General features: G+C 33.9%; 1 protein-coding gene across 2 annotated transcripts in view; it reads left to right on the top strand.

Annotated features, from left to right (window-relative positions):
- The window catches only part of LRP1B (LDL receptor related protein 1B), a 1,745,675-nt gene that overhangs the window by 874,098 nt on the left and 846,765 nt on the right, over positions 1-24,812 (top strand). For both annotated transcript variants that reach the window (XM_020288518.2, XM_076005497.1), the window contains exon 7: positions 4,842-5,004. In XM_020288518.2, the coding sequence (XP_020144107.2) occupies positions 4,842-5,004 (163 nt within the window). The remainder of the gene's footprint in view (positions 1-4,841; positions 5,005-24,812) is intronic.

The following is a 24,812-nucleotide window of genomic DNA, read 5'->3' as shown; positions in this document are numbered from 1 at the left end:
GTGTATCTCTGCATGTCCTAATCTTCTCTTCTTGTAAGGATACCAGTCAGATTGGATTAGGGCCAACCCTAATGACCTCATTTCAACTTAATCCCCTCTTTAAAGAGCTTATTTCCAAATGCAATTACATTTTGTAGTACTGGGAGTTAGGGCTACAACATATGATTTTGGAAAACATGCAATTCAGTCCATAACACTAACTATATGTTGCTTTTTAATGAACTTAAAATGTTTAAGTTTTACATTCATCAACTCTTGTAATTAATTATTTGCCTTATAACATAACAAAAAACCTGATTGTTTTTAGTTAATTATGAAATTATTATAAGTATTCATCATTTTCTTTTTTTAACTTTTTTCTTGAATGTTTATTGTAATTAATTTCCACTGGGAACAACATTAAGTTGTTGGACCTAACAAATCACGAGTTTTGAAAACGTTGTTAATAGTTACTTATATTTATATAATTCAAGTTTCAATTTTTTTTCTTTTAAATTTTGCCAATGGTGGTTTTTAGAGTTATTTGTATTTCAGAAGGTGAGTGGTTAATACTTTCAGATTTTGTAGATATGAAAAGAAAAGTTCTCAATAACATTTGGCAACTAAGAAATTTTGAGCGACCAAGATAAGAGCTATTTTAAAAGAACACTGAAGGCAAAAACCCAGGTGACTTTTGAAGAAAGAATAAACAGCAGCTAGAAAAAAGTAATAAAGGAAGATATTTAAAATTTTGTTCTAGTAACAGTAAATCAACGAGGGTCTTACTAAAAATTTTAAGAAATTTTAGTAGTGTCATAAAATGAGTATGGGTTATTTTTAGTCATTTCCTATGAACTTTGTTATATTTCAGCAAAGTTAAAATGAAATACTGAATATATTGTCTAGAAAATTTACTCATTTCCAAAAGTGTTCAAATCATTTCCAAATTTCTAGAAAAAGAGGAACAATTTTGAGTTTTAAAAATGCTGGTTTCTGTGGCTTGAGGCCAAGGATTAGAGACCAGCCTAGGCAACATAGTGAGACCCCATCTCTAAAAAAATATTTTTTTAAAAAATAAATTAGCCAGGCATAGTGGCACATGCCTATAGCCTGAGTTACTTGAGGTCTTAGATGGGACTTGAGTCCAGGAGTTTGAGGTTGTTGTGACCTATGTTCAAACTACTGCACTCCAGCTTGGATGGCAGAGTGAGATCCTGTCTCCAGAAGGAAAAATAAATAAATAAATAAACTTCTGGCTGCTGGGCTAGTTGAAAAAGCTTCTCATGGCTTAGAAAACATTTAAATGCATATTAAATTCAGCCAAATTTATCTTTCTATATCTATTTATTTATTGGATTACTTGCTTGAACTCTTTGTATAATTGGCTCAACTTTTTAATCCTAATACAAGTTAAATTAAAAACAGACAAACTTCAACCATAAGGAAAAGAAACAAAGCCAATCTTCCAAAATTACTTAGTGTTTGGCTAATTATTAAGCTCTTTAGTGAGAACTCACTGCTTCAAACTTGGGTAGCTGTTAACAACACCTATTGTTTCAGTAGCAGAGAATCTTACTGAAATGATAAAGGGTGGAAAGAAGGTATGAATGCTGTCAAACAGCTCTTTTGTCTGAAATTACAATTGCATAGACTAAAGGGACTGCATGCCCAGCATGAGGGATGGGTCATTGAATGGACTCTGGCACATACTTTATCTGAACCCAAGGTATTTGAAATGGCATTTGAAAAAATGGGTTCTGCACTCTAGCTGATATAATAATGCAAGAAGACTCAAAAACAAAACAAAGCATATATTTCCAGATTTCTGGCAACAGAAAAATAATTCAGACTTTTAAAAATTCTGGTTGCTGGGCTGGCTGGAATAAAGCTTCTTGTAGTGTAAGAAACATTTAAGTGTTTACAGTTTCATAAAGACTGTATAATTCAGAAATAAAACTATACTCAATGGCCTGAAAATCCATATCCAATGAATTGCAATATTTACTTTCTGCTTGTCCTTGTAGGGCAGGATAGAAATTCCCACAAAGTTGCTGCTTTGTCTTTCTTGCTTTGACAGTATACCATTACAAATGATAATAGTGATACATACATATATGTTAGTCTTTCTGTTAAAAGAATATCATTCACTAAAGCAACATGTTACTGAGGAAGTATTTTGAGGCATGTAGTAGAGAGAATGTTTAGGCTCAGATTTTAGAAGGAAATTCTTATAGGGAAGGAAAAAGCATAATCCTTTTCCTTTACCTATCTTAGGTTCTCCAACTGGGACCATGCAAATTAGACTAATAAAAGACAGATTAACAAAAGAAAAGCATATCATTTATTTAATGTAAATTTTATATGCTGTGAGACCTTGAGCCTTCAGAAGCAATTGAAGACCCAAAGAAAAGGTTAAGCCAGAGTATTTTTTTAATATTTTTTTTTCTTTCCCTTTTTTTTAAATTAAGACACAGAGTCTCAGTCTTTTCACCCAGGCTGGAGTGTAGTGGTGTGATCATAGCTCACTGCAGCCTCAAACTCCTGGGCTCAAGCAATTCTCCTCTATCAACCTCTTGAGTAGCTGGAACTATAGGCCTGCTCCACCATGCCTAAGTAATTTTTTTTTTTTTTAATAATTTTTTGAAGAAACAGCATCTTGCTATGTTGCCCAGGCTGGTCTTGAACTCTGGCCTCAAGTGATTCTCCTGCCTTGGTCTCCCAGAGCACTGGTATTACAGGCATGAGCCACTGTGTTCAACAAGCCTGAGTGTTTTCATACTAGTTTTGAAAAAAAGTAGAAAGTTGTGGAAAAACATGGTAAGGCATGGGTAAGAGCTAAGGATAGTAAACTGGGGAAAATTCATCAAGGCCTGCTCAGTGTCCATCCGTCTTCAAAAAAAAAAAAGGTGCTTCTTTCCTCTGGGTATAGGGAGGACATCTCTAACATGAGGATCTTATGACTTGCTTCAGGGAAGAAGGCAGAGGTCAGAGAGTCCTTCCAGCATCTGCTTTTCCTATGATCTGCTTCAAGGGAAAAGGGGGGGGAGGGTTCAGAGAGCCCTTCTTGCACCTGCCTTTTCTAAAATTTCTTCAGCTTAAAATGTTCACTCTGCAAAGGTGCCATATTTTGAGGTAGCCTGTTATGAATCCTGTCACTCTGTTTAGTCAATAAATCATACATAGATTCATACCAAGTTTGAGTAAGGAGATAGTAAAGTATAATTTTTAAAAGTTAAAAGCATGACTGTTATAAACATCTAAAATGAACATGGGTTGGTAATTTCTATATGGCATTATTGAGGGAACTAGACCAGTATCTAAGAGCATTAGTAGAATTGGGTATTTATAGGCATTTTAAAGAAAAAATAATGCTTAAATGAGATTTATAGGTTAAATATAAAAATGTTTAATGCCTCACAGGACAGTAAATCTTTAATTTTTGAGGTTATCCTTTCTGACAGGTAACTACCTACAAATTAACATACAATTTCAATGTTTACGTCTAATCAAATAGAAAGCACTCAAGTCAAACACAGACACATTCTTCTAGGGCTACACTTCTCATAGTAGTGTAGAGGCAAAGGAAACTTTCCTTCTACCCTGTGAAGTTTCTATACTTTGAGTTTCTGCAGTAAGCTGGACAGCAGACAGATTAACAGGAAAAGAAGCATGCAAATTTATTATGTGCATACTCATTGGGATCCCACAAAGTATAAGACTCCAAAGCAAACCAGACACTTGAAGTTTTTACAGTATCCTGCACTACAGAAGAAATAAGGGCTTGGGGTTTTAGGGCAGAGTTGGTGGGCAGTGTTAGTGACAAGTTGTGCTATCCACTTTTAGTCTCCTTTCCTCTGACTTAATCTTTCCAATCTGATGGTATTATAGGGAAGAGGCTCATGACAAATGCCTTTCTTCTGGAGGAACTTCTTTTAGTCAGATGAGAGAACTTCAGAGAAAGCCTTTTACTGCTCCTCAGGTGCTCTCAGTTTAAAGTCCAAAGTAGCATATTTTGGAGTATCATTTTCTGAGCCCTAACAGTAGCCACTAGCTACCTATGTTATTTAAACTCAAATTCAAATTAATTAAAAAGATATACAATAAAGATTCTATTTCTCAGTCATAGTAGCCACTTATTCAGTGCTCAATAGACACATTTGGCTAGTGGTTACTTTTTTAGACAGCATAGATATGGAATATTTTCATCTTTGTAGAAAGTGCTATTGGGCAGCACTCTACTAGAATATTAATCATTGAACAGGCCTTTTAAAATAATGTCTAAGTATGCCATTGAAAGAAACTGTCACCCTTCCTCTTGCTTCATTTCCAAGTTTTAGATACTTTTTTTAAACAAACAAAGCCAATAAATTTCCTTTTTTACCTTCTCCAATTCTTTTTTTTTTTTTTTAATAGAGAATCTGGAAACAAAGGTTTGCCTCAAGTTCATAGAAAGTATTTACTCCTCTTACTGCTATAGCTATGGCATTGAATCTTTTATGTCCATTGGATTGAATGAACTATTTTGGACAAATGCAAAAAGTAAAAAAAAATGTTTATACTGTAAATACCTGTATTTTATTATTTTATTTTGAGATTTTAGAAACTCTTCATCCACTTCTCTAGGTCATCCCCAGCCTTTAGATAGCAAAAAGAAAGGTACCAAGAAGTAGTCATTTTATTATATAATAATAAAGGCACTTATTTTGGCATAGCAAGAGATTTTCTTTTGCAGGTTCTTATCATGAAAATGCCTAAACTTTTGAAATGTCCTCTGTGATGGTTTGGACAGACTTATGTACTCTTTGGCTTATAATACTAGATTTGCACCTATGATTCAATGATTCTGTGTATGTGTTTTTCAGATGTGCAACAAATGGCGATTGACTGGCTCACCAGAAATCTCTATTTTGTGGACCATGTCAGTGACCGGATCTTTGTTTGTAATTACAACGGGTCTGTATGTGTCACCCTGATTGATCTGGAGCTTCATAATCCTAAGGCAATTGCAGTAGATCCAATAGCAGGGTAAGAAATATTTTTACACTGTTTCATCTAAAAATGTTTGCAAATAATAAAAAAAAAGTCTGACAGGAATTGTGGAAAATACAACTGCAGACTCAAAATTTAAAAAAAAATGTCGATTTTAACAACTGCATTGCAGGAAGAGAAGAAAAGCTGTAACTCACCATACAAAAAGTGGGGAATACCAATTTCGTAACACATCCATATTGCAGGCCTGACTTGAAGCACAAATAACCCTCCATCTTTCCAAGAATTGCTTTGTGATCTTTGTGATCACCAGAGAAGAACATCAGGATAGTTTTAGGTTAAAAAAAAAAGAGGAGATTTTTTAATACTGTGTGGAGCATGGCTTTTCCTACCACCCCACCCCCGTAGGCTTACTGAAAAAATTACTGACATGAGTCAGATTGATTAATGGGAGGAAAAAAATACAAATTTATTTTACATGTATACACAGGAGCCTTCTGAATGAGACCTCAGCGTCCCAACAGGGTTTAGAAGCTTATATACCATTCTGGTAAAATGGGCAATGGGAGAGGAGACGAGGAATTCTGTTGAGGAGTCAATAAAGGATTACTAGGGAGGATGAATGGATGGGGAACAAAGATTAACTTTTAAATATTAAATAGGTCTCTTTGAGTGAGTCTGAGAGACAAGACATTATCTTCTTAAAGCATCTATTCCTAGTCTTACAGGAGGGGAAAAAAAGAAAAATTATTCTCTTAGGTGAGTCTGGATCTTAGGCAGTTAAAGAAACTTTAACTTCTTGGGAGAGCAGATGGTTGGGGAGGGGAAGGTCAGAGAGACCTTGAGGCTTCTTCAGTCAGTCCAGCATATCAAAAATCCCATATTTTGGGGTAATGGTTTCTGAGCCCTAACTATACTTACTAGTGGACCTTATAGTTAGTGAACTTTAAAAATGCTGCTTAAGGCCAGGCGCGGTGGCTCATGCCTGTAATCCTAGCTCTTTGGGAGGCCGAGGCGGGCGGATTGCTGCTCAAGGTCAGGAGTTCGAAACCAGCCTGAGCAAGAGCGAGACCCCATCTCTACTATAAAAATAGAAAGAAATTAATTGGCCAACTAATATATATAGAAAAAATTAGCCGGCGTGGTGGTACATGCCTGTAGTCTCAGCTACTCAGGAGGCTGAGGCAGGAGGTTTGCTTGAGCCCAGGAGTTTGAGGTTGCTATGAGCTAGGCTGACGCCACGGCACTCACTCTAGCCTGGGCAACAAAGTGAGACTCTGTCTCAAAAAAAAATAAGTAAAAAAAAATAAAATAAAAATGCTACTTAAAAGATATACTGTTAACATACTTATGTCCAGCATAACATTTAGAATTTATAAAGGAGCATGATATATGTTCAAAGGTACTAGTAAAACATTTCGGGATATCTTTGTTACATCAGACTATAATTTTTCATTTTCAGTAACTATTGATATATAAACCCGATATTATTATGGAGTTCCTTATCAGCATTCATCTTCATTTTTTTTTTGACTTTCCAATTTTGCAACCCACTTTATTGGTTAAATAGAGGCCTTATCTTATCTGACCTTCTTTTTGCTAATAGCTCATTCATCTTTTTAAATATTTCACAGTTTGTCAAAATATAATCATAAACTGTTTAAATTCCCATCAACTTTGTTCATATGATTAGTAAATCAATACAGGAATTATACTCTTATATTTTACAAACATGGTGGCATTATTAGAGGGCTGGGGCAAAAAGGTATAGAATCTTATAAATTCAGTTCTTTCATCAGTCAGTATTGGGCAGGAATATTCTTAAATTAATGACATAATGTACCACTTTAATTGGAGGAGCTATTATTGTTTAAGATGTAAATTGTAGCAAAGATTGGAAAACTGAAATTTTATCCTTGTTATTGTTTTCATCGTTCTCAGGCAGTTCAGGCTGAAATTTCTGATGTAACATAGCCTAAACTGCCATAAGCCTCCATTCAATAAATGGGAAAATATTTACTGAAGAAACAGCTGTCATCCATATGTGGACTTTTGTCACTCTTAAAGTCTGATTGAATATTAAGATGCATCATCACAATGGTTCTGATTTTGACAAGAACAGCTTGCACGTAAGAACTTTGCTAGGAAGGCTGTATAATATAATTCTTGAATGTAGCTCTATTTGTATTTGCAGCAGATGGTTACTTGACTCAATCTGTCTGCAGTGATGCTTCAAAAGACATTAGGAGAAGAAGTTGTATTTAAACTGATTTGTTTGGGTTGTTGGATAAGGGTAGTAAGAAAGAATTGGAAATTTACAAATGTGCTAACAACATTCTTTTGGCATCCTGTTTAGAAATATATTTGCTTGCATGGTTTTCCCTGGATGTGCTAACTGAATTTCAAATTAGCCTTTAGATAGTCTTGTCTGTCAAAAATGTTGAGGTGAAACTATTGTGTCTCTCCCCTCTTTCTACCACTTTTATTCTGCCCCATTCTTAAAAACAAAGAGCCTGAGACCCTTTCCAAATAATGCTGCCAATCTGAAATATAATATGTGAACAACATCTCTCTTTCTGAACAACAATATAATATTTTATGCTCTCAGACTTTTTATTTCTCCCTGTCATTATATGAAAGAACCATATTTTGTCATTTTTGTCAAAGGAATTAGCAGTAGAAAACCCCCACATTGTTTGCACTTATTCTCAGCTGGATTCCTTTGGGCCTAGTAACTGTTTAAATGTAATTTTGTCATGTATCATTTATCACAATAGGTTCTTTGGAATTTTTTGTTTGAGTTTGGTCTGTCTCTGTAGCACAGTTTTTAAATCATGAATCATAGATATCAGAGAAGGAATAAGCTCTTCTCTTTTCTAAACATGAGCCTGTTTGCCATAGAATACTTTCAAATATTAATACATTCTACTATTTTCTTAATATCAGAATTTGGCTAGGATTAATGTGAAGCTATCTAGGAAAAGAACAGATTTTTTCTTTAACTTCTATATTTGGGCCTGTTCCAGAGTAATTTAGATAGTTTAGGCCAGAATAACTCCATTTGACCTACTAACAGGGAAATTTTCCACCACTAAAATTTCTCCTAGCTTTTCCTAATTGTACAGTGTGATATGTCTTTGGCCTCATGTGTTAAACTTCTGTTCAGAAAACATCAGTGTGTATTAATAATCTAACCTAACTCCTAGAGTTTGACCTTAATAGGTTTGGAAATGGAGAGAAATTTGCCTTACCTACCAAAAGACTACATTGAAAAAGTACTTTTATTAACACTTAGCCATACTTCTAACTTCACTTTTCCCAACCTCCTGTTCCCTTTGTATTTATGGATTATTGCAGAAGTATCATTATTATTTTTCAATTTTTTTTTTAGTTCTCCATGATTTGAATATAGATTAATAATTTTCTCTGGACTCTCATTATGACTTGAACCAGGCTCCAATCCTAATCTACCAAGAAGAGATTATTTTTATTAACTTTGGTTGTACATTCTCTTAGATTTTTAGGTATTTACATTGATTCATTAATTCAGACTATTTTTCCTAGGTTGCTTCTAGAGATTTTCTTCTTCCTTTCAAGTTTTTAGCAATATTTTCTTTCAATGGTTCCTTGAAAGACCTTCCAGAATTATTTCTATGGAGTCATTAGAGTTGGAAGGTAGCATAGAGATCATAGTCCAACCAACATCCAGACAGCATTTCTGTCAGATAGTTATTAGGGTTCTGCTTATACAGTGGTTAAGAGCTTTATGCTAGAGTCATTCTCTCTGAGATCAAATCCTGGCTTCACCAGTTCTTTTTGCCTTTGTTTTCTCATCATAAAAATGTGAATCATGATAATCTTACCCTGCAGGGCTATTGAGAGGATTACATAAAAAATACTGTAACACTTTCTGAGTTGTAGAATATGTGAAGTTTCTTCTTCATGTCACCTCAAAGCTTATTACTAATATTTTGAACACTTATCCTACCATTATGAATAAAGTAATGAGATCAACACCTTACCCTATCAAAGATGATCTTTTCTTTTTAAAGTCCATTTTGTTTATACTGCAAACCCTCCTAAAAAGGTTTAATCCATATAGACTAAATCTATTATATAATAAAGTATTGAGAAAAAGGAGAGGAAATGAGAAAAAAACAAAACAAAAAATCGAGGGATAGCCTGGAAATAAAAATATATTTTTTATGGAGTATTGGAGGGGGAAAAAGGTTCAGCACAACTGTGTGTATGAAGTTGTAAGGGAGGAAAAAATCTCTTTTTTTCACTGAATTGTTAGGATAATGGTGGTGGCATGTACAAGAAAGACATATAAATAAGAGAAAACTAAATAAATGTATTTAGTGTAGGTTTTACAAGGCACAGAAGTCTTCAGAAATGAAGATCCAAAGAAACAGAGAAATTTGTGTATTTTTGTGCTCAATTTGATGAAGTGAATTGTTGTGGAAAAGCATGATTAGACAAAAGGGGGTATGATCAAACAGTAACAAATAAGGGGGAACTTAGCAAGGCCTATTTAAATTCTTCTCCGTGTCCTTGTATCTTCAGAGATAAGGGCATTCCTTTCCTTTGGGTATAGAGTTGGAACCTCTCACATGAAGGTCTTATGACCTACTTCAGAGAAATATCAGAAAATTCTTTCATGCTCTGCTTCAGGAGAGAAGGGCCAAATAAGGTCAGAGTGTGACCTATGTATTTCTGCTGTTTCCTCAAATGACAAGACACCATATTTTGGGGTAGGATGGTCTAAACTCCATCAGGGAACAGTGTAACAGATGAAACAGCATTTTAACAATTGATGTTGCACAAGATATATTTAGATTACTTTCAAGGTCTTTTAGAAGATAGGAGCAAAGAGTAACATTCTGTCATAGTTGCGTTTGTCTACTGAACTGCATTTTTGAACATGACGTTGGTTCAGTATTAAATCATGTAGTATCTAGGTCTAATGAGGGTTGTGGCTAATGTCAGGAGTGGAGGTAATCCATAATTTTACTTTTATGGTATGGCTCTCAGCTTCTTATTACAGTAAAATCATCACATTAGACTTAAGAAGAGATTACTTGAGAAGAGATTTCACCATGAATGTGAAATCATTGCAAAACTATTGAGAGAGGCTTAACTAATCCTAAATATGACAATAATTAAAAAATAAGAGTAAAAGTAAATAGATATTTTGGTGAAATTACTACAGTTGTAGTTAAACATTTGTGAAAAATATATTTTGGGTGACTTGGCATACCATATATGAAACCCAAGTTCAACAGAACTATGTGAGATGGCTAAATTGAGGGAGGGAAAACTCTCCTATGTTAAATGAAACAGCAGAAATGAAATATTTTTCAAGTATAGCATATACTAGTTTTCTATGTAGAGTGGACTTTTTGACTTGCAGAGTGAATGGCAAAGTGATCTGTAGAATTTATTTGTGAATCCATGCCCCCATGTCACTAATGAAGGACAAGTATATTGTCTTTGTTTTCTCTAATATCATCTGCTAGGAGATAAGACAGTGAAGTTCAAGTTTCAAAAGTTATATTCACACTGGAGTGATTGCCAGCATTTAATAGTTAAAAGATCCCTTCCCATTACCAACCTGAATCCCCACTGTTGAAATTAATCAAGGCTAAGAAATTAAAGATAGAATCAAAGTTAACAGCCATCAGGGAGCAGGATCAACTAATGAAATTCTATTCTGAGATATTATGTGAATGTGGGAAGTTAGAACATGAAGCAGGGTTGCCTCTACACATGAAGGAGGTTTTATAGCAAGGAAATCTTCAGGATAGATAGTGAGTTTCTCACTTCTGTTAGGTGGCTCCCAGAACCATCCCAGGTTTCAGGTTGAAATCTTCACTCACTAATTCACTTAAAATGGAACATAAGTAGAATTGTTACTGATATTTGGCTATTAAATCCCTCAGATTTCACTGTGAGAAAATTAAATGGTGAGATTACCCCAACCCCACCCCAATCACTACCCATGGATTTGAGGATTGAGATAATACTAAAATTATAATAGGTTTGGACATTATAAAGCATCTAAACACATGACTGTATTCATTCTTTCTCCCCACGGATATATCCGTTTTGGATAGTGTGCTCATCTGCTATTCAGGACTGCCCTAAGCTTTTGAAATTCTTATTTACATTTTGACAGATAGCAAATTGTGAGTCATGGCTTTTTTAAGGAAAAACTACCCCCTACACACATCTACAAGCAAACAGACAACAACAACAAAAAAGAAGCTGCTTCCCTGGCCTCCATCACCTTCAATATAGCTATGTGACTTAGGTTTGCACAATCAGATGCACCTATCCATTGTTCAAGGAGAAGTATCTTTCCTGAAGATAGATGTAAACTTAGTTTTCTAAGAATCTTCTTACATATTCCTCCTCATTAGGAGAAAACTGAGAGAAAAATGGAGACTTTTGATAACTCCAATAATCATTCTCCTGATTTTATGTATTGATTTGTTGCAATTTCTCTCCTGGACATCTGTATCTTAAAGTTTCCTTGGATAAAAAGAGATGATGAATAATAAAAATTGGCAAAAGTGTATTTTAGATTATTTAGAGTATCTTTGAAACAATCTAGGTCCTGTGTGTAGCAGCAGTACTCAGGTGGGCTGGCCTCTGAATTCACCTGTATGATGGAAAGTGCCAAGCGGGTTATTTACACATTTTTCTGAATATTTAAGGAATGAGTAATGCAATATAATGACAGCACCACTAGGCTTATAAATTTGTACTAATTATTCCAAAAACTTTAACCCAAATTGATTCAATTCTCCTTATGTTCTTCACATATCACTTGCAATGTCAACATAATCTAAAACATTCCACATCTACTTGTTCTATTTGCTTTCTTTGTATATTTCTTTCCTTTTTACTCAATAAATTTTCAATATCTGTTATCTCTACAATACTGAGTTCATAATTCTGTTTCTAATAACTATACTCAATGTCTTCCCAGTCTTCCAGTCACTACCTATAAAGATTTCTTCTGAGAATTCCCATTGATTAATGCTGACTATTCTAATAGAATAAGTAACAGAAAAACAACTATATATAGCTTACATGTTGGGGGAACTCATAGATTTAAAACAATTGGTTACTTTAGTAGATTAAGAATGTAATTAGGACTGGGTTTCTTTTATCTACCTCTGTGCTCATAAGCTGTCAACTGAAGTTCCAGGGATCCTGTCAGGAAAGATCGTATTCTGTTAAAAACTAGTGCTGTTTCTTTTGTAAGTATAGAAGAACTCTCAAAGCAGACATTCCCTCATGTTTTCTTGGTCAGAACTGGTGTGCATGCCCACCTAAATGAAATAACTAAATTATATTAGATAATTTTTACCATTAGCAGATGAGGAACAGTGAGGCAGGAGAATGAAATTGGAGCTGGCTACTGTGAAGAAAGAAAAATCAATTATGAACAAACAGCATCTACTACTACTATTCTATGGTAGTCCTTTCCTGTTTTTTTTTTTATGGCAGTGCTTTTTCATGTGCTACTCTTTATCTTTTCTTTGTTCTTTTCAGGCACTGAGGGGTCTTTTTTCATTTAACTAAACCTGTCTGGAATGTGAACAAATATTATTTTGTTTCAATTCTTATTCCCTCTTTTGGGATATCTCCTCCATTTCCTGTTAGCCAAGGTCATTTAAACTCAGAAGGCATATTTTTCTTATCCCTATTCAAGGCAAATTATAGTTTTGTTGTTTGTTTTTTTTCTATAACATTTTATACAATATTGAGAATAGGCTGGGGTGGAAGCATTTGACATAAAACCCTTAGCATCCCTATTTTTACTTTTAAAGACAGTTTATGCAACTGATGGTAGTTTTTATTCTGTAAGATTCTCCAACACTTTTAGAAGCTATATGAACATTTCTAAACCACTGGGGTAATATAAAGTACATTATTGTTTCACTTATAAAGTGATTCTCAAGTGTAATGAAAGCTTTCTTTCTCTCTGCCAGAGAATAACTTGCATATGGTAGAATCTGTGCCAATATTAGAAAAGAATAACTATTATTGAAATTATTAGCCTAAAATTATTTATAGTTGATTCCCACATGGAGTTCTATGAAAACAGGATGTAGACATATGCCAGTAGTACTGCTTTTGAAACTGCTGTATATGGACAACATTCCTATATCACTCAGGTGTGATCAGGGCATAAAAGATGAATGATATGATCTATTCTTTCATGGAGCTTCAAGTATAATAAGAGTTATACATGAAATATCAAATATTACAATGAGAAAATATGGTTATTATAGTTTACAAAAGAAAATCCTAAAATATTCCAAACAACAAACAAAATACCAAGTAGTGATTTATTTGAAATTTCTTATATAAATAATAGGTCAGGCACAAATGTTATCAAAAACTGAGAGAATCTTGGTTTGTAAATATCACAAAGGAAGGGCGGAAATTAAAAATAATAAAATAAGTACTTGACATCATTTCCTGTGGGCATTACCAATTTTTAATACATAACATAAATCGGGGATTTTACCATAGGATATATACTCATATTCAACCAGAAAAAAAAGAAAAAAAAAAACATTCAGCTTTTATGTTGTTTTGTTTTGTTCTGTGTGACTGTTCAGTCTTGCGGGATATTGAACCAAAATTGATATTCTCCCTTCAGCCAGACTCTTGGTGGTTTGACTTGGGAGAAATTGGCTTTGCTTTAGGGTCAAGGTGGATAATTTCCAATGTAAGGTGGTTTTTACTGAATGATTTTTTTTTAAGTCATACAAAAGGCAAAGGCAAATGTTAAAGGTATTTACTCTTCTTCTGGTTTTAGTGAGATAATTGTCTTTATAAGCAATAGAGGTAAAAATTGTGCATCGATAATCAATTAACTACCAATAAAATGTGCCCCAATAGTACCTTAAAATAATTTAATGCCTTTTGATAAAAACAAAGCTAACAAATTTTGTCATTGCTCTTTGTCATAATTATTGAATATAACATTATAACATTATCAATAATCAAATTATTTAGTAAATTCTTATATTTACTCCTGAAATCTGGCTTAATACAGCAAAAATGAGATTTAAAAGCAACATAAAAAGAAAGTCTTATCTTCTGGAAACATCCAGTCTAGTCCAAAATGGAATATAGAATTGGGAATCTAATAATCTAATTTATTTGAATGTATACCTATGTAATTAATTTATCTCATAAATGCAACCTGGGACCTATCTAAAGTGGTTAGAACTTTGCAATGATCAGAAAGACTCCAAATTGATAAAGTCTTGAATTCACTTTTTAATGAAAACAAATTTTTTTAAAAATTATTTGTTCTATTATGAATTTAATTTGATAAAAGGTTTCAAATGTATACACACAAATTTAATTTATGTATTAAGTAAATTGATTGCATAAAATAAGTATAATTTTCACAGAGTACACACTAAGCTTTCTGTATTTTTTTTTTTTTTTCCTTGAGACAGAGTCTTGCTCTGTTATCCAGGCTAGAGGTGCTGTGGCATCAGCCTAACTTACAGCAACCTCAAACTCCTGGGCTCAAGTGATCCTCCTGCCTCACCCTCCTGAGTAGCTGTGACTACAGACATTTGCCACCACACCCAGCTATTTTTTTCTATTTTCAGTAAAGACAGTGTCTCACTCTTGCTCAGGCTGGTCTTAAATTCCTGACCTCAAGGGATCCTCTTGCCTCAGCCTCCCAGAGTGCTAAGATTACAGGTGTGAGCCACCACACCCACTGAGCCACACATTAAGCTTTGAATGAATATCAACAGAACAATCTCCTTATAACAACAGTATTTATTAGGATAATGATAGTTCATTTTATAAGCTCCAAAATTGTGACAACACAATAAAATTATATTTAACACTCATCTGTGAGTACAGTAAGGATGTTACAGATTTACGGTCAGCTTTCCTCTTTTTGGTTATTTGAGGATCAAATTTCCTTTCATCTTGTAGTCCTAGAATCTCATAGGGCCTGGAAATATTCTGCTCCCAACTAGCAGAAGGGGAAATTAGTGAAGATATACAGACATAGCTGGATGCAAGGGCAATCAGGAAAAATCTAGCACCTAGTTTGGCAATTGCTTGCTCATGGCAACATCATACAATAGAAGTGATAGCATGCAATTTTCAAAGAACACTTCTGCAAGAATCTTTTCTTCTTGCTACCAAATATACAAATGCATCTTTTTCCCACATACATAGAATACATTATATTTAGGTCAAAGTAGAGGATCTCCAGGTGATTTGTAGTCCTTGCCATCATGTCCTTTTATGGTTCCTTTTGTACAGCAACCTATGAACCAAAAGGCAAGATATCTGCAGGCACTTTCCCCTCTACACCCTATACAGTGTGGTGGACCTATATAAAAAAGTACCCTATATAAAATAACAAAAAACCTCCCATATAGAAATGGAAGACTAGAAGACACACAGACAACTGTCTAGAGCCAGGTCCAGATCCAGGTCATTGGTCCACAGCAAAGCAAGTAGGGTGAAGACCTCCTGCTCTGGCAGTTGGGAAGTCACTTATTAGACTCATTCTTCTCTCTGTGAGGTTCCCCCTTGTCCATTGTGCTCCTTTACCTATGCTTCTACCAAGAGGTTTTTTTCTAGTCTGTGGTGCTCCACACTACATCTGAAGTTGGTAAAGGAAATATCTTCCCTGGGTGGCTCTATATATTTCATTAACTATTTCTTGCCTTTTCAAGTTGTTTTAAGATTTGAAGAACAAAGGATTTAGCAAGCTAGTCTCATGGCTTTTGGTGTATACATTTTCTTGAAAAGTAGTAGAATTTTGGTTTATTTACTTCTCTTTACTTCTAAACACCAATAACAACATTCAAAGTTATATCCTAGACATAATTAATAAGCCAAATTTATTTATTTGCATCTCACCTTCTTGGCTTTCTCTTTCAATTTATTGGTGGTTACTTTGAGGCCTTCCGAAACAATGTTTCAGTGGGAAATGAATACCTTCTGTCTGAAGGCTACATCTCTTTATTTAATTGAGAAGTTTTAATTGCCTTTTATTGCTTAAAGCAATTTGCAATATTTTCTGTTACTGTTCAGGTCTTAGAGACAGTTGGTTTTTCCAAAGCTAGAAGCCCCCAGTTTCAGACTTATTCAATTCTCTTTTATTTTTTGTTCTTAACCAGCCCATTTCTCCTTACACTCATTTCTTTTGTAATATGTTGCCACAGTAATCAGTAGTATCTAACTAAACTACTAACATTAGACATTTTAACTTATTTCTTTAAATCTACAGGTTTCATAAACACTTCTTTTTCCTTCTAAGATATTATAATATCTTAATATTGCATTATAATATATGGTTATATATATATTATATGTAATATATAATCACATATATATACACATATATACACATATATATACATATTTAACCAAATGTTTGTATTCCTGAATATTTCCAGACCCAATAAAAGTTACCCTGCTGCCTATTACCTTACTGTTAAGCCAATATTATATAATTTAGGTTTTTATAAAGGCAGTACTAACTTGTAGCAACTACTGAGTTAATTATGGTAACACTCGCTGCTATAAATTCAGTGGATTGACACAATAGAGGTTTAATAGAGGTTTTGTTTGTTTGTTTGTTTTCCAAATTAGAGCCCAATGCATATGTTCCTAGTTATCAGGCAGCTTTTTTTCCACATAGTGACTGAAAGATGGAGGCTTCTTCCCTCTGTGGTTCATATATCCTTTAGGACTTCAAAATCCTCTGATTTTGACCAGAGGTAAAAAAGGCATACCTGATTTTTTAAAACTTCACCTCAGTGGAGTTCGTGCATCAGTTCTGCTACATTCCAGCAGTGACTTTTAGTCACTTGGTCACATCTGGAGGCAACAGACTAGAAAATACACTCTCAACCTTGAAAGTAGCTAGCCATTCCACATTTTTGGAAAGGTGAGGGACAACATCAGTTTCTGATTACCAGATGACTGTCACTAAAACCACTATGTGATTTTATGTATTTAATTTTTGCTTTGTGATAACTAGCACATTAAATGAAGATCAGGTTAATATGTCAAAGCCTCTGTTTTAAAAGGTACCTTAAATTGATTGGGTTCATCTTTTTCAAAATCCACTGTATGCTCAAAATTCAGGTTTATCGTTATACCTTGAATGTGTCATTTTCATTTGATTCATCTTTCCTCTTGAGATATTTAAGAATTCAAATCATGTATTAAAAGTTTATTTTGAAAACATTTAATCAGAGAAAGAAGTAAATTGCACCCTACCCAAAGAGTAACACAATAACATCTTCACATTGGGGCAATTGCTTTAAATAGCTCATGCCTGATTCCCAGAACATAAGCAGCTTCTTCTCTAAAAGGGCTAGAAATACCTTAAGAAAGTTTTATGTTCAACTTTTTAAAACATCAGGATGATTATTCTTCTGTTTGTTCTTCTTACAATCTTACTACTACTTCTAATCCGTAGAAGGTCTTGTTTTCTAGACTTGGTGTCTTGGATTTTATTTGGTACACATTAGGCTATCGGTTATCCCTTTATTGTTTTGGAACATACTCTGTATAAAGGTAGTGCTTGCAGAAGGTCAATCTAAGTGTGAAGGACAAAATGGATTGCTGCTGGGGATAACATTAGAGGTAGAAGAGAAAATGAAGTCAGTTGAAATACTGTAAATATAGTATAATAATGGTTGGTATGTTCTAGAATACTTTTGACATTAACAGAAATCCTAACTTCAAATGACTTGAAAGGTAAGTAAATGTATTTAACATAAGAGGAAGACCGGAGAAGAGCAAGCTTGGTTGCATTTAGGACTGGTCAAATTGGTGCTTTAATAATATCATCGGAGAGCCACATATTTTCCATATCTTTGTTTTGCCAACCACAGTAATAATCATAAGGTTCCTGCCAGCAGCAACTGAGGACAATTGCTTACTTATGCTCATATAGCAGGAACAAAAGAGAAATCTGGTCTCCAAATATAGACTGTAAATCAATCACTTCAGTCTGAATGGACCAAATAAGTTTGCTTTCTCATCCCTAGAAAAATATTAGTTGCTGGAGGATTAATATGTGCCACTTAGCTTTGGATTAATCAGAGTCCAGCCCAAGATCTTGAGGTGGGTTTAATTTTCCCTGTGTTATATGTGCTTTGGTGGGGCATAGGAGGGATGGGGAATGATGGCTATCTGAACAAAATCAAGTTTCTGTTAAGAAAAAGAATTGTAAAAAACAAAACTGAGATAGTTCCTGTGAGAATGGAAGAGAGATGTGTGCAATCAATGTATGGAAATATTTGCTATGGAAGGAAAATTACTTGTGAGAAAAATTGGTTCTTCTTGATGGATATTTTGAGGTTCTTTATCAAATCCCTGCAAATAATAAATAAAAATGGCAATGGTGGTGATGATGATGATGATGATGATGCATAAATGTTTGTGATTAACTGCATCAATAATACCAGTTAATGTGATGCTTACCTCAACAAATCAATTATTGAAATTGTGTGGATATTAAATGTGTTTCTGACTTTGAAGAATGCTAAATTTAAAAATAAATTTTAAGTTCATTACAGAAGGAATGATACTTTAGGAATCATTAGTGATTTCCCAATAAATAAAGACATAGGTTTAGATAATTGAAGATAAGAGAAATTATAGTTAGAAAATAGGACTACCTGATGTAAATTCTGCCTTCTGTAGGCTATCTTACTGTTTGGATCTGTATGTATTCCTATTATTCAAATAGAAGTACCCAAGTAGGATAAGTAGACTGATAATGCATAAATTCCAGGTTCCTTAATAAAGACAATCTATTTTAAGGCATGCCTATTTTTTCTAAAATCTATTTTTTTCATAAAGTTCTTACATTTATTAGCCAATTTAATATTACATGATTTAAAAAACAATTTTAAGTGTATTTATTAAAACTAATTGCATTAAGGTGAATAATAGTGAATTTTAATAGCTCATAAAACGTATTTTGTAATCTATGGGATTAAAGGCTAAAGTATTACTGTGATTAAAACCAAACCTATTTTTCCCCAAATTAAATAAGAATATTCATTTTAACCAGTAATATTATGAGTAAAGTATCAAAGTTCCTTGCCCTAAACACTTCTATTTAATAGTATTTTTCATAACTTATATCTAAGCTGAGGCATTTTCTGGGAGGTGGTCCTATTAAAGGTTTGAATTGGGAAAAATATTACATTATATCTTTGTCATAAGATTATTCCTAGGGTTCATATTGTATAATTATGTGCAAGCCTACTGAGACAATATTATAATGTAATACTTTATGGTGCTTCCTGCCCTGACTCCTGTCCTGGATGGATTGATGGTAAATATTTCACATGAAGTTTGCAGTGAGCTCATCTGTGCTATGTGAGCTACTTCATGATGGAGGTGATTTTATTGAGCACCTTCTCATTTATGATCTCAATTACCCCAGGATAACTTGTAACCCTATGAACATTTATTTAAACACTGAACTATTTTATTCTTGCATTTAGAGAAGTGGAGTCAATGAATTAGTTTTACACTATCTGTCTTCTTTTTCTTTCACTTTGTGCTATGCTGGAATATGAATTTACAGTTCTGATAGGGCTCATTTTTTAAAAGAGAGAACCAGAAAGAGAAAGGAATAGAATGATATCAAGAACAATGTTACTGACTGTGTACGTTGGACTAGTCATTGTTCTAGGCACTTCCTCTGCATTGATCCATTTAATCTTCACAGTATCTTGTGAGGTACCTCGTATTCCTATTCCTTTTTAAAGATGAGAGCTGTAGAGGTGCAATTACTTGTCCATGGAAAAAGAACTAGTTAAGTGTTGCAGTCAGCATTCAAACTCAAGCAGTGTCACTCAATAGCATTCTTACCAACTACACTATAGCCACAGTGATTCAGCTTTAAGCTAATGGGCTTTAAGACAAGACAGTTGGAAATGTTGTGGTATGCCAACTTTCATCTAGATGACTAGTTATCAGCCCCAAGGAAAATGGCACTTGGGAATATGCAGTGTAAGAAATTTATACTTTAACATGGGCAGCTCCAAATTTGTATCAGCTCCATGAAGATGAATAGAAATGACACATAGAATTTGTTGGTGGATATTTAAAGAAGACACTCTATGACATTTTAGAAAAGAAGAAGCTATACAGTAACAAAAAAGTGGTTTCCAGGAGTTAGGGTGAAGGAGGAGAAAGGGATGAATAGCTGAAGTACAGATAATTTACTGGGCACTGAAATTATTCTGTGTGATACTGCAATGATGAGTACATGTCACTAAGCATTTGTCAAAACCCATAGAACTATACAACACAAAGAGTGAACCTTAATATAAACTATGGACTTCAGTTAATAATGCACCAATATTGGTCCATTTATTGTGACAAGTGTAACATATTAATGCAAGACGTTAATAGGGGAAACTGTGAGTGAGGAAGAAAGGAGGCATATGGGAACTTCCTATATTAGCTCTTCTATTTCTATAAACCTAAAACTATATAAAATAAAGTCTGTTAGTTGTTTGTTTTTTTTTTTAATGAAGAGAAAAGAAACTGTTATGAGTGAGCACATGACGGTGATTGTGGATCAATCAGGAAATAGATGACTGATTTCAGAATAATTGTGTCTTTTCTGCTTTAGTTCTTTTTTTGGTTTTTTGGGTTTTTTTGATACAGAGTTTCACTTTGTTGCCCAGGCTAGAGTGAGTGCTGTGGCATCAGCCTAGCTCACAGCAATCTCAAACTCCTGGGCTCAAGCGATCCTCCTGCCTCAGCCTCCCGAGTAGCTGGGACTACAGGCATGCACCACCATGCCCAGCTAGTTTTTTCTATATATATTAGTTGGCCAATGAATTTCTTTCTATTTATAGTAGAGACGGGGTCTCGCTCTTGCTCAGGCTGGTTTCGAACTCCTGACCTTGAGCGATCTGCCCGCCTCAGCCTCCCAGAGTGCTAGTATCACAGGCGTGAGCCACCACTCCCGGCCTCTGCTTTAGTTCTGACATGCATGAATTCCACATTCTCACTCTGTTACAATACAATTCCATAAACACCTTTATTCTGTGCTTTCAGTATAATCATTAAGCTATGAATTGTGGGTGAGCCTAACTGTTTCGTGCCTCAGCTACTTCCTAAATAAAAAACTGAACACCTTCAGAAAGCATCATTAACTCTTTTACAGCCACAGGGGTGATTGATTGGTTTCCTTAAATGTATAACTTGACGGGACAGAAGAAAGAAATCTTCCCATGTGTTTGTTATCATGACTATAATAATGATCTCTATTTTCCCATGCCTAGTGAGCCCTTGTTAATAAGCTGGCGTTGAGAGCCAGCTTACTCTCAATTTTAAACACAAAACAGTTTGTAATGGATAAGAAAAAGAAGGTGAGTAAATATTACTATTTCTTCTAAACTGGAAAGTGAATTTATTCACTTGAACTTTTTCTCACCATTAAAGTCACAGTTTGAGAAGAAAGAAATAGCTTTAAAACCTGAGGACTGTTGGACCCATAAATGTGCTTCCCTTATATAGTTAAAGCTCAACAAAGACCTGGTTGATAAAAAGGGCAGTATGAAAGAAATAAAACAGCTAGGAGATTATTAGAGAAAGCACAGTAATGAGACAGTCATATTTTAGTCAAAAGTAAGGACTAGCTGACTTACCCATGTAAGAGGAAATGCTTCTTTAGTTGTCATTTTCTGGGTTGGTGGCTTGGTTGCCTCCAAAAAAGTTTCCTATTAAAAAATGATTTATGTGAGGTACATGAGCCTTATCATCATATCTACCATTTCAGGATCATTGAGTTAACTAAATCCTCACACCCCTTCATAAGAAAACAGAAGATTTTAATAAGCACAATTTTGTAAGAGACAATCTAAACCCATATCATGAAATATTATACATAATTTGGTAGCTATAGGAGGATGTGGGCATATTTACAAATGGTATATTGGTACTCAATTAAGAGTTTGTATAATTGATAACCAAAAATTCATCATGAATATGATATTAATAACATCTTTAGCCACAGTAGCAACAGATTTGGATTTTTTTTTTGGCTGTGGAGGAAGGAATATCTTTTTCTGTGCCAACCTATCCCTAAATCCTGTTTCCACATCCACGTTTGAATCTTGCTGATGTTGGACTGGTTGCTTCCAGTTGTCAACTTTGATTAAGTGATTAGATCTAAAACTTTTGTTTTTAGAAAGGACAGAGCCTCTTCCTTACTATATAAGAATTATAATTCTGTTGCTATTGCCCTTGCAATTTCTGTTATTGTATGTTACTATACTATGCAATGCAGGATCAGTGACGGTGCAATTCTTCTCACTTCAATTATTTGGGGCTGCTGTGAAAAATTTTGCAGTATAAGCCATTGGTGGAGTTCGAGGAAACCTCCAAGGATTTTAAATGGGGGAAAACACAAACATTTCAGATTGCTAACTGGAAGAAGTTTTTTCCTATTATTTATCAACATATGGTCCATCTCTTCTAACTAGTACCATGTTTGTTCTTATGATTACCACTAGGGTATTTTGCATTTGCTCTATCTGCCATGCTCTTTTATAAGCCCATTGCTTGTATTATGATTTAATTTTCACAAAAGCCTAAGAGATATACATTATTTATTATACTCATTATACAGATCTGGAAACTGAGGTGGGGAGATATAAAGAACTTGCTAAATGTCACACAGTTACTAAGTAAATAAAATCAAGATTTGAACCAGAAAACGTCCCTCTAAGGTTTCTGATTAGAATTATAAACTTCTGGACACAAGCAATGTAATTAAAATAAAAATATACAAATAAAAGTTGCTATTTTGTAGTAAAACATTATCATTATAATTATCATTGCTAATAGTTATTATGATTATTTTCTCTAACAACTTTTTCTCTTTTGACAATCTTAATTGCACTCTTTTGTTTATAGCTTTATAGTTCAGGATTTTAAATGTCAATAGTGATTGAGTGTGATTAATAGTTTGCTATCTTGCACCATACACTTTGCTATTCTAAGTAACTAACTTATTTTCTCCCTAAACCTAGTTATAATAGAAACCACTGCTTTTCTTTCTAGCAGATGGAGAACAATCGTGTTTTAATGCATGCCATTTACAATAGATATAAGCTGTCAGATAACTTCTGGTAAAATAGGATGCTGAATCAGACATTTATTTTTAGTGGCAATTGCTGAAGCATAGACTGCCCCATACATATCATTTGACTCTATAGATAAAACATACTGAAATATTTTTTGCCATTTTCCATTTTGGATTTCTGCTTTAATCTTTATACTACACCCTGTTCCCAGTGCTTTTCTTTCAGCAATTTGTTTGTTGTCCTAAAATCATTATAATTTCCACTTTAATAATTATATCTTAGTTTTTATCTTAGTTTTATCTTATTTTTTCAATTCTTCATTGAGAATTATCCAGTACAGAGTAGTTATAAGTAGTTGCATCAAACGTAAAAGCATGTGCTCTAGAATCCAACAGACTCCTAGGTGTCAATCTCAGCATAGCCACTTATTGACTGAATGAAAAATATATTTGAACCACTGAAAGCCTCAGTTTTCTCAATTGATAATACTTCTATCAAAGGTTATGGTGAGAATCAAAATGAATTAATACTTCTAAAATTATTATAATTTTATCACAGGTACTATTAATTTTAGCTCTCTAATATGAAGCATCAGATCAATGATGATGAAAGCCCCTGAAAGAAACAGATTTTAAAAAGTAAACATGAATTGACACCTACATAATCATATGTATTATGATCGTGTGTGAATCACCTATATGATCTTTATCACTTGTATGATTGTATGCTGGTCATATATAGCTAGTATCTATTCAGGTTAGTTGATGACTATCTTACATTAATTAACAAGTATTTTAATACCACTTCCAGAAAGAAGAAGGGAAGAATATTTGTTATTTATTATATGTAACAATCGAATGAATGCCTTCTCAATTCTTCTTTTGGTTAATTCACGTAGCCATGATTGCTGAAAACTGTATTATAACAGGAGCTATGTTTGTATAAAATTTAAAATGTTAATTGCTCACCTCAGCCACAGGCATGCTTAAATTGGAACAAAACAAAGATTACACTGGCTCTTGCACAAGGATGATGTTTGTGAAATATTCCATACATTAAATATTTTTAGAAAAATTATATTTTGTGTGTTTGTATGTGTAATATTAAAGCAAGTGTGTTAAAGTATGGTAAAATAACAAATGGGGTTTCTGGGTGAAAGATTTATGGGAACTTTTTGTATTATGGCAACTTCTCTGTAGTTGCCATAATTTATAACTTATAACTTACAACTACTTATAACTTATAACTACTATGTACATAAAATAGCCTGAAGCTATTTTATTTTATTTATTTGTTTTTTATTTCAAAATATTATGGGGGTACAAATATTTTTGGTTATGTGGATGACATTTGTAATACTTGAGTCAGGGCTATAAATTTGCCCATCAGCCAGATAGTGGTCATTGTACTTGTTAGGTTTTCACTCATCCCCTCTTCCCTCCTCCCCATTACTTGATTTCCACTAAATTTTGCTTCTCTTTGTGCAGATGTGTGCTCATTGGTTAGTTCTAATTTAATAAGAAGTGCATGAGGTGTTTGTTGTTCCATCCTTTAGATACTTCACTTAGGGTAGTGGTCTCCAGTTCCAACCACATTGTTGCAAAAGGCACTAATTCATCCTTTTTATGGCTGAATAGTATTCTATGGTATACATATACCACATTTTGTTAATCCAGTCATGAATTGATGGGTCAGGCC

This window comes from Microcebus murinus, chromosome 8, assembly GCF_040939455.1.
Source record: "Microcebus murinus isolate Inina chromosome 8, M.murinus_Inina_mat1.0, whole genome shotgun sequence".
Classification (NCBI taxonomy): domain Eukaryota; kingdom Metazoa; phylum Chordata; class Mammalia; order Primates; family Cheirogaleidae; genus Microcebus; species Microcebus murinus.
Note: the sequence above shows the minus strand (reverse complement) of the source record. Positions and strands in the feature narration are given on the sequence as shown.